This window comes from Anabrus simplex, chromosome 8 (genome assembly GCF_040414725.1).
Source record: "Anabrus simplex isolate iqAnaSimp1 chromosome 8, ASM4041472v1, whole genome shotgun sequence".
Classification (NCBI taxonomy): Eukaryota; Metazoa; Arthropoda; class Insecta; order Orthoptera; family Tettigoniidae; genus Anabrus; species Anabrus simplex.
The window spans coordinates 95058195-95076483 of NC_090272.1; the positions used below are offsets into that span (position 1 = coordinate 95058195).

At 39.7% G+C, this 18289-nt stretch overlaps 1 protein-coding gene across 1 annotated transcript in view; it reads left to right on the top strand.

Annotated features, from left to right (window-relative positions):
- Positions 1-18289, top strand: part of LOC136878843 (protein Njmu-R1) — a 101522-nt gene that overhangs the window by 32539 nt on the left and 50694 nt on the right. Inside the window, exon 2 of the mRNA XM_067152371.2 lies at positions 9589-9657. Coding sequence (XP_067008472.2) covers positions 9589-9657 — 69 coding nt within the window. The remainder of the gene's footprint in view (positions 1-9588; positions 9658-18289) is intronic.

An 18289-nucleotide genomic window follows, 5' to 3' on the forward strand; every position in this document is an offset into this window, starting at 1 on the left:
CTCCTATTGGGATTTTCCGAAAACGAGAAATACGTGTTTCTTTATTCTTAAAGAAGATTCTAAATACCAATTTTTACATCTGTAAACTTTTAAAATTTTGAGATATAGATGCACTCATTTTCAAATTTCACCCCCCCTTTTTCAGCCCGTTAGCGACGGAATATCCGAAAATCCTCTCCTAGTGAGCACCTACATCTTAATATAAATGTATCCCCAAAGTTTCATTTCTTTATGTCCAGTAGTTTTGGCTCGGCGATGATGAATCAGTCAGTCAAGACAAGTTATTTTATATATATAGATATCATTATATTATCACTGGGGAACAGATTTTTAGGTGTTAAAAATTTACAGGATTTATTTTTCACTAAAACTTTGGTCTTATTAAATATTTGATAAAAATTGAAAAATATTATGTTTTATTTTCATTACTAGTTTGTACAACGAAAAATGTATTTAGGTACTCACCAGTTACTGTACATTTAGCTCAAACATATACAATATGTAGGCCATATACCAGACATTTCTGATCACGTGCTGTGTTTTGAATAAATATTTTATGTGAATTGTGGTTTTGTATTTGTAGCCTCCGTGGCTCAGGCGGCAGTGCGCCAGCCTCTCACCACTGGATACCGTGGTTCAAATCCCGGTCACTCCATGTGAGATTTGTGCTGGACAAACCGGAGGCAGGACAGGTTTTTCTCCAGGTACTCCGGTTTTTCCTGTCATCTTTCATTCCAGCAACACTCTCCATTAACATTTCATTTCATCTGTCAGTCATTTATCATTGCCCAAGAGGAGTGCGACAGGCTTCGGCAAACGGCACATTTCCTATCCTCGCCGCTAGATGAGGACTTCATTCATTCCATTCCTGACCCGGTCGAATGACTGGAAACAGGCTGTGGATTTTCATTTGTGGTTTTGTATTTATTACCAAATAAAAAATCATCCAGGGTTTTATACTTATTTGCAGACGAAGGTCTAAATGTAAAAGTCACAGCTATTTATCTAAAAATGTTTGTTAGATTTTATATTATTAAGCTTTTTTTACATCTAACTTTTGGTCACAGGGGTCCCGGGTTCAATTCCTGGCATGGTCGGGAATTTTAACCATAATTGGTTTCTGAGATATAAGTATCCTCGTTAAAGGCATTGAACCCATTTTTCACCTCTTTTCACCCCTCCTATTGGGATTTTCCGAAAACGAGAAATACGTGTTTCTTTATTCTTAAAGAAGATTCTAAATACCAATTTTTACGTCTGTAAACTTTTAAAATTTTGAGATATAGATGCACTCATTTTCAAATTTCACCCCCCTTTTTCAGCCCGTTAGCGACGGAATATCCAAAAATCCTCTCTTAGCCTATCGCCACCCAGATCCACCAGTCATAACTCTTTATCCAGTTACGATGTTTTCACAATATTCCCGAACATAGACAGACACTAATCACAAGCTTTCCATCTTCAAGAATTAGAAAGGACATGCTTCTAGAATCGACAATCGACACACCGTGTTCTAAAAGTCCACATCACAACCTTTCTGGACTGTTCCAGCTATTACAGAACAATAATTTACAATCTAGTAGTTACTTAGGTAGATAAAGGGAATATAAATAAAATATACTACAATAATATATTATATCATACAGGTTAGGTAGCTAAATGGAATACGAATAAAATATTCTACCACAACATACCACATCATACAGTAAACATTCCTTAAGAAAGATTTACAAATGAAATATTCTACAACAACATTCCACATCACACGGTAAATATTCCTTGAAAATGGACTCTGCATAGGTCTCAGTCATCATCATTTCATCCTCATCACGACGCGCAGGTCACCTACAGGAGTCAAATCAAAAGACCTGCATCTGGCGAGCTGAATTTGTCCTCGGACACTCCTGGCTCTAAAAGCCATATGTCATTTCATTTCATCATAATACGAAGATAGAGTTAAAATTCAAGAGGACAAATTTGCATTAATATTCATTTTTGGGAAGAGGAATTATAGAATGGAATCTTTTATCGAAGGAAATGTTTGATAAATTTCCAAAAACTTTGAAACTAGGTAAACAATTGATAGGGAATCTGCCACTTGGGTGACAGTACCAAATGCATTTCAGTCATGATTGATTGGTTGAAGAGAAATGACTGTATTTTGACGGAAAAAAATCTTTATACTGTGAACATTCTTGTAATAAAAAATATTGTTTTGACAAACAAAAATTTTACTTTCTGTATGTACCTGTCTCCTTTTCAAGAAGCAAAATGTCATCAACAATCACGTTTGACTGTGGTGCTTTCATCTTTTCTATCTGACCTCCCTTGGTCACTTTTTGTCGCCTTCTGACCCTGACATTATTAGGTGGGTGCTTATCTATTTGTAGCTGCCTCTGTGGATCAGCGGTAGAGTGTCGGCCTCCGGATCCCAAGATAGCGGGTTCAAACCCGGCAGAGGTAGTCGGATTTTTGAAGGGCGGAAAAAAGTCCTTTCGACACTCCATGTCATACAATGTCGGCATGTAAAAGATCTCTGGTGACACATTTGGTGTTTACCCGACAAATTTCATTAAATCTCAGCCGTAGACGCCCAAGAGAGTTTCGGTTATTCAGTCTGCCGTCTAGTGGGGGCCTAGAGTAAAACAGAACGTCGAAATTGACGAGCAGGCAGCCAGATGGCGTCAAATTGAAATGTCTGCACACGGTAGCTGAGGCCATACGATTATTATTATTATTATTATTTTTTATTATCTATTTGTACTGACTACCACCATCTTAAAAGTGGAAACTTATCTTCAAGATATCACTACGCTATACTATTTGTATTCAAAGGTTTGAGGATCTTTACAAGTCTTAATTTTAGGTGCAAAGATTGTAGTATAATTAAATTACAATAAACTAGAGGTGCATATAAAACGTTTGTTTGAACAGGTTCCCGGGATGTCCTTCGTGGCTATTCTCTCCTTTTGAAATATACTTTTCAATTTCTGCCATTCTATTCTCAGATGAAACAACAGTTCTTTGTATACGGTAGCCTAGCTGAAGTCCACAACTTTCAGATCACTACACATCTGTCATTTATGTTCTTCATTATGCTCATAAAAAAGGAGCTTTATATTAATAGAATTTATAAGTCCAACAAAAAATACAAGGAAGCTTGTAGTTATACATGCTGTATATATAAAAATCATAGCCATTGGACCTCCAGTGTTACAAAAAATCTGAACTACAGGAACGTGATTTCCATTTCAAAATTCCCATGTGCATTGGCTGGGATTTGAACTACAGTCATCTTGATAAACAGCCTGTGACTATGCCAGTCAGGTATCCCACCTTAAGTTTGTCCAACAGGAACAGATGATAACGTGTTAAGAATGCAAAGTAAGATTCATCTTGGAGGAATAAATGAAGAGTCTCCAGTCTCATGGTTTCTGGTTGACATTAATATATGTCATAAACCCATTTACATTGCTACAGAAGATTATCATCCATGCTAAAAATAGATGGGAACAGCATACGCTTCACCAACATTTCTTATCTTTCAGTAATTTACAAAGAGTTCTTGCACGGTGGTTACAATGTGTATGAGAGGACCATGCTGTTTTCTGGTTGACAAACTTAACTTTCAGAATAGAGTTTGTAAGAGTGGAATGGTATTTCACTCTTGCAAAGTGAATGTGAATTTTCCTCAAATGTAAAATAAATTATGATCATAATTCACACACTAATACTATTTATATCCTAAATACTGTTGCCAATTAACTGAAGAAAGCTGAGTAAGTAGAAGTTTTTCTTATCTGAACAACTACACACAAGAATTGATACACTGACTGAAGAATGATGCCATCAGTGTTTGTAATTGATAAGTTTCATGCAACCAGCACCTAGCAGGTGCTCTATGATTTAAGAGGAACAGGAGGGAAATTCACTTGCCAACATAATTGTCTCCTTTTCTTTCTTCAGGTTGTTCATGGTGTGGGTTACCGTAGTCGCATCCTAGTTTATAAACTATGGGCATTAGATGAGTTGCCTAATAAGTGGTCCTGAGAATCGGGACACCAATTACTATGGAACTCTCAGACATATTCTCAGTTGTGGTCCTCCTTGTGCTGCTCACCCCCTGTTGGTGGGGGCAGTAGAATACATCCACGGTGCCCTCTGCCTGTCATAAGAGGTGACTAAAAGGGGACCAGGGGCTCCCAACTTGGGAGCATGGGTTGGCAACCACAGTTTCACTAGCTGAGTCTGGCATTGCTTCAAGAGCTTATGCCAGTATATTCATTTACATCTTTCTTATCTGACTTGCCTTGTTCAGTTCTTTTTCTTTTCCAACCTGGACGGTATTAGGTTTGTGAGGCCTAGCAAATCTTTCATTTTCTTGTCTTTTGTGTACCGTTGTCTTCATTTTTTGAAGTGTCGGACCTCTCCTTCTTTCCCTTTTGAGCAATGTTAAGAGAGGATGGTTACCCAGTTGTACTTTTTCTTAAAACAATAACTACCACTACCTCTCATAAGAGGTGACTAAAAGAGAAACCCTAGAGGCTCAACTAAGAAGCATGGGTTGGTGGTTGCAGGATGCACAGCTGAGTCCTGGCATTACTCTCACTTACTTGTGCCAGGCTGCTCACTCTCACCTGTCTTATCTGACCGCCCTTGGTCAACTCTTGTTCTTTTCTGACCCTGACAGTATTAAGTTTGTGAGGCAAAGAGTGTCTTTCATTTTCATGCCATTTGTAGCCATTTCCTTTCTTTTTGCTGATTCCTTCATCCTTTGAAGGATTGAACTTCCTTTTTCTCTTCTAGTTATTAACAGAGGATGGTTGCTGGTTTGTACTTCCTCTTAAAACAATAATCACCACCACCATCCCCCTCCTTTTGCTCAGGAGGCTAGGACTATCCAATTCACTAGGGTCCCTAAACCATTAGAGGAGGAATTCTCATCACATCAGTAAGGCTACCATACTACTCCACAAAAATCAACCAAGCACACTCAGAATGTTTTTAGCAAGCCTCAGACCTGTGTAAGTGACAGTGTGCCACTTCTATTTGACAGGCCAGGGACTATGTGAAAACAACTTGGCTAACGAAATGGAGGTCAGTAGGGTGCTGTCAGTATTAATGGGATATGTAGAAGAAAGAAAGTAGAACTGGCTGAGTCAGTAAAGAGGAGGTGCCTGGATGAGCCAGAAGTAATGATGTTTGGGTAAGGGAAGATAATGAGGAAGAGAGAGATTTTAAGGAATTCTTAAGTGGTATTAAAAGAGGAAAGGCAGGTTGTGGGGTTGGAATGTTCATTAGGAAAACCGTAGCACACAAAATAGTTTCTGTTAGGTATATAAAACAAATGATGTGCATAAATTTGGTGGTTGCAGGAATTAGGATGAGAACTGTCTGGGTGTATTCACCATGTGAGGGAGCAGATGAGGATGAAGTAGACAAGCTTTATGAAGTAAGTGATGTTGTAGGCAGGCTCAACAGCAAGGACTGGAGAATGTTAATGGCTGATTTCATTGCAAGAATTGAAAATAGAACTGCAGGATACAAGGATGTACTATAATGGATAAATGGGGGGACAGTGTGGAAGATAAATAGGAATGGGAAGCATTTGCTGGACTTCTATGCTAATATGCAATTAGCAATTCTAATTCATTATTCAAGCACAAGGCTGTTCACCACTACACATGGGAAGGTAATGGCATCAGATTTATAATAGATTATATCATAACTGTCTCTGAATTCAGAAAATCTATTTGGAGTATACTGGTATTCTGAGAAGTTTACAACAATACAGACCACTGCCTGGTCTGAAATGAATAAGTTAGGCCTAGGATAAGGAAAGTGTAGTCTATCTTCTGATGAAGAAGGGTAGAAAATTTCCAGTGATAAGGACATTAGAAGTACATTGATGTGATTTATGAAAAGTTGCAAAAAGTTGACACTACACGGATTCACAATATAGAAAGAAAATGGTTGGCATACAGGGATACTGTAGTAGAATTGACAAGGGAATATCTGTGTGTCAAGATGGGGGAGCGTGAACATCTTGGTGGAATAATGATATCAGGGCAGCGTGTAAAAGTAGACGTATCAAAAATGGTTCCAAACAAGGACTGATGTAGATAAGGAATCGTACATAGGTAAAAGAAGTAAAGCAAAACAAATTATTACAGAGTACAGAAGAAATAATGGGAGGATTTCAGTAATAACCTGGAAAGGCTTAGTCAAGCAGCAGGGGAAATCTTTCTGGATTGTACTAAAGAATCTTAGAAAGTAAGAGGAAATTAACAACGTGTTGGGTGAATCAAGTGAACTTGACTGTAGATCATAGCAAATCACTGGACAGATGGAAGGAATATTCTGAAAATTTTCTTGACATAAAGGGAAATCTTCCTGTTGAAGTCCCGAGCAATGGAATTCATCGATCAAGTGAGTTGGCTATGTAGTTCGGGCGTTATAGCTGTTAATTGCATTTGGAGGTTGGTGGGTTCGAACACACTGTCAGCAGCTCTGAAGATGTTTTCCAATTTTCACACCAAGCAAATGTTTGGACTGTATCTTATTTAAGGTCATCGCTGCTACCTTCTCATTTCTGGCTGTCTCCCATCCTTGCATCACTGAAAACCTTTGATGTTTTAGTGCAACGTTAAACTAGCAAAAAGGAAAAGAATTGCAACAACTGTCAAAGTATTTCAATTATCATTGGTCTGCAGAAGGTGTTCACAGGCATTTTGGAAAGGAGGATGCTGTCAATGCCAGCCCCGCGGTGTAGGGGTAGCGTTGCTGTCTCTTACCTGGAGGCCCTGGGTTTGATTCCTGGCCAGGTCAGGGATTTTTACCTGTATTCAGAGTCCACTCGGCCTACATGATTACAATTGAGCTATCTGATGGTGCGACGGCGGCCCCTGTCTAGAAAGCCAAGATGATTAGTTGTGCTGACCTCACGACATCTCATAATCTGCAGGCCTTCAGGCTGAGCAGTGTTCGCTTGGTAGGCCATGGCCCTTTGGAGCTGTTGCACCATTTTTTAAAAAAAATTTATTTATTTATTTTTTATTTTATTTTTTTGCACTGTCAGTGGTTGAGAGCAAGTTGTCAGGCTCATTGGCTGAATGGTCAACATTGAAGCGCTCGGTTCAGAGGGTCCTGGGTTCTATTTCCGACCGGGTCGGGGATTTTAATTGCCTCAGATTAATTCTTCTGGCCCAGGGACTGGGTGTTTATGTTTATCCCAACACTTTCCTCTTCATATTCACACACCACATTACACTACCAACCACCACAGAAACACGCAATAGTGATTACATCCCTCCATATAGGGTTGGCATCAGGAAGGGCATCCGGTCACAAAACAGAGCAAAATCCACATGTGTGACACAGTTCGCAGTTTGTAGAAGGCATATGATAGATTTCCAAGGCAAAAGCGGTAGAAAAAGAAGAATGGTTGAGAGCAAGCTGGATGAAATCCAGTGTGGTTTCAGACCACAGAGAGGCTGTCAGGACCAGATTTTCAGTATGAGTCAAATAATTGAAAAATGCTTGGTGTTGAATAGACAGTTACATTCATGATTTGTAGATCATTTGTAGAAGGCATATGATAGATTTCCAAGGCAAAAGATGTTAACTCTACTGCAGGATTGTGGGATCAGGCTGCAGTGAGAATTGAAGGAAGAATGAGTTCTTGGTTCAAAGTAGCATTATTATTCTGAAACATACAGTAGTCTTCTCCCAGCTGGTCTTCTTCTGTAGACAACACACAATTGGTCAAAATTTTGTTAAGATATATGCTTCCACCTTTAATGTGCTTTATAATATTATGAGAAGGGAAAGTCTCTTCCACGAAAAGCATTCCACACTATCACCCCACCTCTGCCATATCTCATTGTGCGTGTTGTTCAGGTTGGCATGTATTATTTGCCACACCCAAACCACCCTATCTGTCACATGGTACAGCATGGTTCAACACTCCAAATAACGGATCTCCAGTTGTCCACCGACCAGTGGCAGCTTTCTTTACACCATCAAATGTGGCGCCTAGTGTTCATCTGAAAAAATGTGCAGCTTATGGGTGGGTGCCTGAGCCTTGAAACCCAGTCCTTGTATCTCCTGGCATACAGCCATGGTTCCGGCTGCACAGTTAGTGTTACTACAGAATTCGTGGGTGATAATATTGCATGATGTAATTTTATTTTCATGTACTGCTTGCTTCAATGCTCGACGGTCCCTGTGGGTCGACATACGTGGCTTACCTGGCTGTGGTTTTGTTGTGGTTGCATATTCCCATTTCCACTTCAGTTCCCTGACAGTCGACTTGGATTTCTTGAAGAAGGGGGAAATGGCCCTGACTGACTGCTTACTAATGTGGCAACCAGTAATAATCGTTCCATGTTTGAAGTCACTAAGTTTCCTTGCACCGTGCATTCTGCAGGTATCTTGTTCTTTATTTTGGTGTCATTTTAGTTTTGGTCAGCACTGTATAAACATACCCAGTTCTGCAGTCTAGCTGTAGAAAGCCTGTGCCTCTTACTGGGAGGTCCTGGGTGTGACTCCAAGCCTGGTCAGGCATTTTTACATAGATCTGAGAGATGGTTTGAAGTCCATTCAGCATACATGAGAACAGCTGAGGAGCTGTCTGATGGTTAGATAGCAGCCCTTATCTAGAAAGCTAAGAGTAATGGTTGAGAGGATTCTTTGCACTTACTATGTGCCACGTTGTAATCTGTAGGTTTTCGAGCTGAGCAGTGGTCATTTGGTACACCATGGCTTATTAGGGCTGTAGCACCATGTACATACATGATGGTTATAATAATAATAATAAATAATCATTCTATCACATCGGCTACCTTGATGCAGACCACCTGATGAGGTACCTCTGCGTACCAATTTTGACATTCCGATTGTGCAACTATCTAGCAACAAAAGTGGAATTCCGCTGGAATGGGTACTATGGCTGAGTTAATTTAATTTTGTCAGATGACATTGAGTGCACCACCAGATATCTTTAAGAGACCAATAATGACATGAAGTGCCAAGATTTTTTAGCATTCTTCAAAAAATTGATCGCCTCAATCCAGACAGAACCTGCAAAATTGGGATCATGAGTCGGACACTCTACTACTGATCCACCGAAGAAGCTATACATATATGCAGATGTACATTTTGTACATACATTACATGTTCCAATTAATCGATCCGTCATCAAATGTATCCCCTTTAACCAACTTGTATGCAGCTGTTACTTTACTTAAATCCATCCAGTTTTGCTCTCTATGTCCTCTCGCATTATATCTTTATATCTCAAGGCATGATTGTCCTGTGGGTCTCAGCCTTATAGCTGAAACTTATACACATTCTTTGTGGACTCAGTCGTTATATATTTCAATACCATGTCTCTGTATAATTATTTTATACTGCTGTATGTCAATAATAGTAATAAATAAACAACAATAAGCACACTGAATATATACAGCCTTGATATTATAAATTTGTATTTTTGTACTCTTATTTATTTGTTTTCATACAGGAGATGAGCCCTTTTTTTATGTTCGTATTGTAATGAGTAAAAATGGTGATAATTTGCCTTCAAAGGTTGGCGGAAGATCTGACAACAAACCAGAATAATAGTGACTCTAGTAGCCAAGATGCTGATATCTCAGGGTAAGTGAAAAACTCCATATCCCTCAGTTATATTTTTCTTGATTTATTTATGGAAAATATTAGTAGTAGATTTCAGGGTCTAATTATGAATACGTCCTACCTTTTTTTTTTTTTTTTTTGAATGATACTTCAGGATGGCTTGCTTAACACCTGGTGGTATTGCAAACAGCCAAGCTCATGGGGAGGAGGAAAATGATGTTGGTGAAATTATGTTTGAGGAAGTGGAAAGGATGGTAAAAAAACTCCATTGTCATAAGGCAGCAGGAATAGATGAAATTAGACCTGAAATGGTGAAGTATAGTGGGAAGGCAGGGATGAAATGGCTTCATAGAGTAGTAAAATTAGCGTGGAGTGTTGGTAAGGTACCTTCAGATTGGACAAAAGCAGTAATTGCACCTATCTATAAGCAAGGGAACAGGAAGGATTGCAACAACTATCGAGGTATCTCATTGATTAGTATACCAGGCAAAGTATTCACTGGCATCTTGGAAGGGAGGGTGCGATCAGTCGTTGAGAGGAAGTTGGATGAAAACCAGTGTGGTTTCAGACCACAGAGAGGCTGTCAGGATCAGATTTTCAGTATGCGCCAGGTAATTGAAAAATGCTACGAGAAGAATAGGCAGTTGTGTTTATGTTTCATAGATCTAGAGAAAGCATTTGACAGGGTACTGAGGGAAAAGATGTTCACTACACTGGGGGACTATGGAATTAAAGGTAGATTATTAAAATCAATCAAAGGCATTTATGTTGACAATTGGGCTTCAGTGAGAATTGATGGTAGAATGAGTTCTTGGTTCAGGGTACATACAGGGGTTAGACAAGGCTGTAATCTTTCACCTTTGCTGTTTGTAGTTTACATGGATCATCTGCTGAAAGGTATAAAATGGCAGGGAGGGATTCAGTTACGTGGAAATGTAGTAAGCAATTTGGCCTATGCTGATGACTTGGTCTTAATGGCAGACTGTGCCAAAAGCCTGTAGTCTAATATCTTGGAACTTGAAAATAGGTGCAATGAGTGTGGTATGAAAATTAGCCTCTCGAAGACTAAATTGATGTCAGTAGGTAAGAAATTCAACAGAATCGAATGTCACATTGGTGATACAAAGCTAGAACAGGTTGATAATTTCAAGTATTTAGGTTGTATGTTCTCCCAGGATGGTAATATAGTAAGTGAGATTGAATCAAGATGTCGTAAAGGTAACGCAGTGAGCTCGTAGTTGCGATCAGCACTATTCTGTGAGAAGGAAGTCAGCTCCCAGACGAAACTATCATTACATCGGTCTGTTTTCAGACCAACTTTGCTTTACGGGAGCTAAAGCTGGGTGGACTCAGGATATCTTATTCATAAGTTAGAAGTAACAGACATGAAAGTAGCAAGAATGATTGTTGGTACAAACAGGTGGGAACAATGGCAGGAGGGTACTCGGAATGAGGAGATAAAGGCTAATTTAGGGATGAACTCGATGGATGAAGCTGTGCGCATAAACCGGCTTCGGTGGTGGGGTCATGTGAGGCGAATGGAGGAGGATAGGTTACCTAGGAGAATAATGGACTCTGCTATGGAGGGTAAGAGAAGTAGAGGGAGACCAAGACGGCGATGGATAGACTCTGTCTCTAACGCTTTAAAGATAAGATTTAAAGATAAGAGGTATAGAACTAAATGAGGCCACAACACTAGTTGCAAATCGAGGATTGTGGCGACATTTAGTAAATTCACAGAGGCCTGCAGACTGAACGCTGAAAGGCATAACAGTCTATAATGATAATGTATGTATGTATGTATGTATGATACTTCAGTCATAAAATGACTGTCCTGTGGGTCTCAGCCTTATAGCTGCAACTTGTATACATTCTTTGTGGACTCAGTCTTAATATATGCCAATATCTCATCACCATATTTCTCATTCTTTTGAAATATATTACCACAGAAGTGTATCTTTTCATTTGATAATCTCCCATGTATTATTTGGAATTTGAAAATCACATTCTCTTTGGTGTAAAGCTAAGTGTATTATTATTATTATTATTATTATTATTATTATTATTATTATTATTATTATTATTATTATTATTATTATTATTATTATCGTCATCATCATCGTATCAGAAATATCATTTACACAGTTCAATTATGCATAAGAAAAATAACATAACAAACTGTAACACAAATAAAAATCAAAACACTTCACACCAATCTTGACCAGAACCTAGCAACATCTAGTGCATTCTGTGTTGCATGAAAAAGATCATCTTCTGTACAGGAAGATGGACACAAAGTACATTGGAGCATATGCTGTATAGTTTATTCTTCACCACAGTCACATTGAATGTTGCTAGCTTCAATATAGCCCCATCTTGCTAGGCTGACTTTGGATCTGCCCATTCCTGTCTGCAGTCTGGTCAAGGGCTTCCAGACAGACCAATCTTCATGACATCCAGGGGGCAAATGTTCTGCAACTGTCATCTGTCCTGGGATGACGGGGACCTTGACTTTCCAAAGCCGTACTCTTGTAGTGTCAGGTGATCCAGTTAGTTCCTCAGATGTTTGTAGGAAACATTTTCTTGACTTCGGTCTCTGGGCTGGAGGTGTATGGTCATGCAGGGTATGAGTACTTTGTTACTCCACTCTAGTCCTCTCATTGTCTGCAGCTACTTTCCTTCAAATACAAGGTGGAGCAATCCCTGCAAGACAGTAGAGTTTACATAATAATAGAAACAGCAATAATCATAATAATAATAATAATAATAATAAAGTAAACTCGTGTCCTCATCTGGAGGTAGTGCAGCTCTTTTCAGGCACACCCCCATTGGAGGTGAACTGCATGTACCATTTCAACCACATACCAGCCCTCCTTCTTATTTGGTTCTACAGCCAGGTTCCAGCCTTGATCACCTCAACAACATGCCTCCAGGTGTCCCGATCCTCTGCTTTCATCCTCCATCCTCTGACTCCAGCTCCCCTCAGATCCTTCTCCACTTCATCCAGCCATCTCAGAGGAGGTCGTCCCACTCTTCTGGTGCCATAAGGTTCTGTAAATGTCACCTTCCTACAAGGATCATTTTCGTCCTTTCTATGCACATGCCCAAGCCATCTCACTCTTCTTGCTTTGATTTCGCTTACAATATCACGTTCCTTGAACAATAGGTGTAGTTCATGGTTGTACCTTGTGCACCAGCATCCGTGATCATTGACTGTTCCGTAAATCTTCCGTAAGATCTTCCTCTCAAATATGGCCAATCTGCTCGTGTCAGTTGTCCCAAAACCCCAAGTTTCAGGGCCATATAATAGAACTGGTCTTATTAGGGTCTTATACATTTTAACCTTAGAGCTACGGCTTGTGTAGCGTGACGTTAGATTTCTTTTTATTCCGTGGTAACATCTATTTGCTATTAGTACTGTATTCTTTGGTGTATTTCTACACTGACTTTGTTGTCTGATGTCATCAGCAACCCTAAGTATTCAAATTCAGTCACCTTTTCAAATTTATAGCCATCGATCTCAAGGCATTTCAGTCTTGATGGATTTTTTGACACCACCATATATTTTGTCTTTTTCTCATTTACCGTGAGTCCAATCTGTTTTGATTCAGCATTTAACCTAGTAAATGCTTCTTTGACATCCCTTTCTGTTCTTGCAATAATGTCAATGTTGTCAGCATATGCTAATACTTGTACTGATATATGAAATATTGTACCCCTCCTTTCAATTCCAGAGTCTCGCATGACCTTTTCCAGCGCAATATTAAACAGCAAACATGCCAATGCATCTCCCTGTCTAAGACTCTTTTATGTGCAGAATGGTTCTGAGAGGTTTCCTTGTAGTTTAACTCTACATTGGACTGTACTGAGAGATGCTCTTGTTAAGGTTACAAGCTTTTCTGGGATACCAAGTTCTTGCATTGCACTAAGTAGTTTATCCCGTTTTATACTATCATATGCTGATTTGAAATCAATAAACAGGTGGTGTGTGGTGATCTTGTACTCTCGGGTCTTCTGTAGGATCTGTCTTAATGCATGTATCTGATCGGTAGTCGACTTCCCTTTTCTGAAACCACATTGATAGTTTCCTATTGTCTCTCTCTCTCTCTCACCGGGCGAGTTGGCCGTGCGCGTAGAGGCGCGCGGCTGTGAGCTTGCATCCGGGAGATAGTAGGTTCGAATCCCACTATCGGCAGCCCTGAAGATGGTTTTCCGTGGTTTCCCATTTTCACACCAGGCAAATGCTGGTGCTGTACCTTAATTAGGGCCACAGCCGCTTCCTTCCAACTCCTAGGCGTTTCCTATCCCATCGTCGCCATAAGACCTATCTGTGTTGGTGCGACGTAAAGCCCCTAACAAAAAATAAAGAAACTATTGTCTTTCCTACATGCTGAAGTAGCCTCATATACAATATATTGTAGAATATCTTATATCCTATGTTCAGCAATATGATACCCCTGTAATTTGAGCAGTCCAATGGATCTCCTTTCTTATGTATTGGGCAGATCAACAATTCTTCCCATTCTGTAGGTAAATGTTCATTTTTCCATATTTCACAGATGACCCTCTAAAACCTTTTGCAAGAGAGTTGGTTTTGCCATTTTAATGAGTTCTGCATTTATGTCATCAGGCCCAAGTGCCTTGTTCTTCAATGTGTCGATGGCAAGTTCTACCTCTTCTATAGCAGGCAGATTCATTTCTCCATTGTCTATTTGTGGGGATCTGATTTCCAGCATTACTTCTTTATTACAGTGAGCATCATACTCTACTCCCTCAAGCTGTTCCTGGAGATGTTGATTCCATCTCTCGAAGGCCTTCTCTATGTTTCCCATCAATTCTCCATTAGTGTTTCTGCAGTTTAATGTTCTTGGTGTAAATCCTGTTCTCATATTGTTAATCAAGTGATAGTACTTTCTCGGATCATTTTGGGTATACAACTCTTCTATTTCCTTGAGTCTTGCTTCATGATACTCCCTTTTTTTTTTTTGTGTGTACCTGCTTTTCACTTCTTCTTAGCCCTCTGTATGTTTCAACAGTATTTCTGGTACATTTATTGATCACTGCTTTGTAGGCTATATTCTTCCTTTCAGTTATTTCCGCACACTCTTTATCAAACCATGTGCTCCTTTTATTTCTGCTTACTTCACCAATTATTTCCTCTGCAGTATCTTTTATCACTCTCTTACAATCCATCCAACTTACGTTATTGGCTTTTGCAGCAGTTTCAACCATTGCAAAAAGTTCCTTTATCTGCTCCTGATAGAGGGTTTTAGTTTCTGGGTCTTAATTTTTCCACATCATATTTCTTTATTTTGTTTTGTTTCTGATGTCTATAGGTGCTGTTAATTTTACTTCTCAATTTGACAATAACTAAGAAATGATCCAAGTCCACATTAGCTCCTCTAAAGGTTCGTACATCTTCCAGGTCAGTCATGTGGTGTCTATCAACAAGAATGTGGTCAATCTGATTAACTGTGCGGGGAACATTGTACTTCTTATTACCATGTCAATTGATGCTGCAAAATCAACTCGTTTCATGCCATTTTCATTACTATCTCTATGAAGACTATACTTGCCAATTATAGGTGCTAGATGTTCCTCTTGACTCACTTGGGCATTAAAATCCCCCAGCATCAGCACAATATCATGTCTGGGGCACTTTCCATATTCTCCTTCTAGGAGTTCATAGAAGTAATCCTTTACCTCCTCATTCTTTTCTTCTGTTGGTGCATGAGCACTGAATAAAGTATAGTTTCTAAACCTTCCTCTGATACGCAGTTTGCATAGTCTTGGTGTGATAGGTTGAAATCGATGATTAGGTGCTTCATACTTTTGTTCACAATGAATCCAGTACCAAACTGGTGTGTTTTATCGTGACAGCTATAATACATGTTGTATTCCTTCTTTTCCATAATGCCATTCCTAAGCCATCATATCTCTTGTAGGGCTAGTATATCTATATTGTATTCTTGTATATTTGGAGGGCGCCAGTTCTGTACAATGATCGTACATTCCATGTTCCAAATTGTAGCCAATTATCCTTGCAGAGTCGTCTATATTCAATCCGTCCGGCTTCTGTTTGTTGAGGATTTGTAACAGTTTCTTTTTTCCGGGGTGGGGCTGTTAACCCCATGCTCAACCCCCAACCTGGAGGACCAGGGAACCTTCTGTTAGGGTTACCATACCTTAGCCAAGGAGGCCCTGTTTTAAGGCGTCGGGCATTCGCCTTCACCCATCCCCATACGGGGTGGGATTTGCTGGTTGCGTAGGCAGGTAAACCTGCCAACTAGAGCATTTCCCAGTATTTTTCAGAGGCACCTGCTTGGCACAGGCACCTCCACTGGGACTCGATAACCAGCCATTCACCCTCACCATTTTTCCGGGCTTGGGACCGGCACAGAGTTGAGCTGGATTGCTCTCCCTGTGGCTGGGACCAGTCCTCTTGTCATTCTTAAATTTCTGGCAGTACCAGGAATTGAACCTGGGCCCCCGAGGACAGCAGCTAATAACACTAACTGTCACACTACGGACGCGGACAATAATAATAATAATAATAATAATAATAGTAATAATACAAGTCTGGGAGAAGTAGCTCATTCATAGATTGACATTGCATACAGTGCAGAGTTTTAATCCTGCAACTTGTTGATAGTCATAGCAAAATGGATGCTCGTGGGGAACTGCAGACACTTGAACTTGAACAGAAAGTTGCAAGATATTGGAAAATCACACAATTTCTATAAGTCTGGTGACACAGTCACAAATTGTAATTAGTCCATTAATCAATCACTAGTCACTGTCTGAGAAATTCTACATTTGGAAAAATTCTCAAGGTTATTTCAATTATTTGGCAAGGCAAATATCATTCACAATCCATCACTGTTCAAATTGTTTCATCAACCTTGAGTTATAAGCACTTGAAAAGAAATATAAGTTTGAAACATTCGTTCGAATAATAAATCACTTGGAAAATTTATGGCAACAACCCACTCTTAATTGAGGCTAGATTCTATCACTCGTGAATCACAGAAAATTTACAAGTTTAAGTCTGAGACTCGGCGAAATATGACTATCACTTGCGTAGCGTTGAAATCTTTATAAGTTCGAACTTGGCACCGTGGAGTTTAAGTCTTGAACCCAGGGGAAGGCCCGATGACCTTCGATGTTAGGCCCGTTAAAACAACAAGCATCAAGAACCCAGCGAAATGAAACTATCACTCGCGTAGCGTTGCGGTCCCCACGAGCCGACCGACGGGTTCGACTGGCATTGAAGATCCGCGCTCACGCCCGCTGTTCGCTCCACACACACACACACACACACACACACACACACACACACACACACACACACACACACACTGATCTGCCTAGGGAAACGGCTCTCCATTTATACTCAAATCAAGCTAAAATTTGTCTTTACATTTCACTTAATAACTTTGTTGTCTCTCGTCGGATTTCTATCAAACTTTGTAGAAATGAAGGTAGAATATGTGGCTACCCGATGATGTTGTTGATTTAATCCAACCATTAGTGGAAGAAAAGTTGTTAAACGAAGAACATTTCAAATGTTCCATGCTGACGTAGGCTCTCTCTGTCACGAGGAGGCTGGCTGTGACGTCAACCCGCTCCACGTCACACACACCAGCTGCTCACTGTCTCTGGCTGTCGTCTGCTGTTGAGCCGGCGCATAGAGCGAAGTTTAAGTTTTAATTGCGGGGACTTAGGTCTGTACCGCTGTTCCCGGTACAATACTTCTTTGGTGTCATTTTCTTTGCAGTATCTCTTTCAAAATTGTACCTCTTTGTCCTGCAAGTTCTGTATACTTTCACTGAATAAATCTTTGAGCTCCTCCTTTTCTTGTTTTGTTTTACAGAATTCTATCCTTAACTTGCATGATCCCTCATTCCTGTATGGTTTTAGATTTTTTATTACACATATCATTTTACCAACATTTTTTATTACTTTCTCTTCTCTTTCTTCCAACCATTTTTCTGCCAGTTATCTTTCTGCCATTTGTATTGCATCACTGATGTTGTTATTCTTTATCTTATTTTTGACATCAACTTTCAAAATTTCAAATTCCCTCCCATCAAATAATCCCTAAATTAATTTCAATGTTCATCTCTCCATATATCTTACCAACTGTTTCTTTATATTAGAAACATGTTGTTTTTCCTTTGATTTCTTTTCACGTCTGTACAACCCAATAACAACTGGGAAATTATGAGATGAGGCCCAGTTTTTTACCTTTAGGCCATTAACACTGTTCATTGCCTCTCTAGATGTGATAGCTAGATCAATAGTACTCCCTCCTGAATTCAGTGTGTAAATTAAGCTCCCTATTAGATTATGCTTCCATGCGGTTAGGGGCACATGGCTGTGAGCTTGCATCCGGGAGATAGTGGGTTCGAATCCCACTGTCGGCGGCCCTGAAAATGGTTTTCCATGGTTTCCTATTTTCACACCAGGCACATTTTGGAGCTGTACCTTAAATAAGGCCACGGCTGCTTCCTTCCAATTCCTAAGCCTTTCTTATCCCATTGTCGCCATAAGACCTATCTGTGTCTGTGCGACGTAAAGCCACTAGCTAACAAAAAAAAAAAGAGAGAGAGATAATGTTCAGTACACGTACAAGATCATCCCATTATCTTGG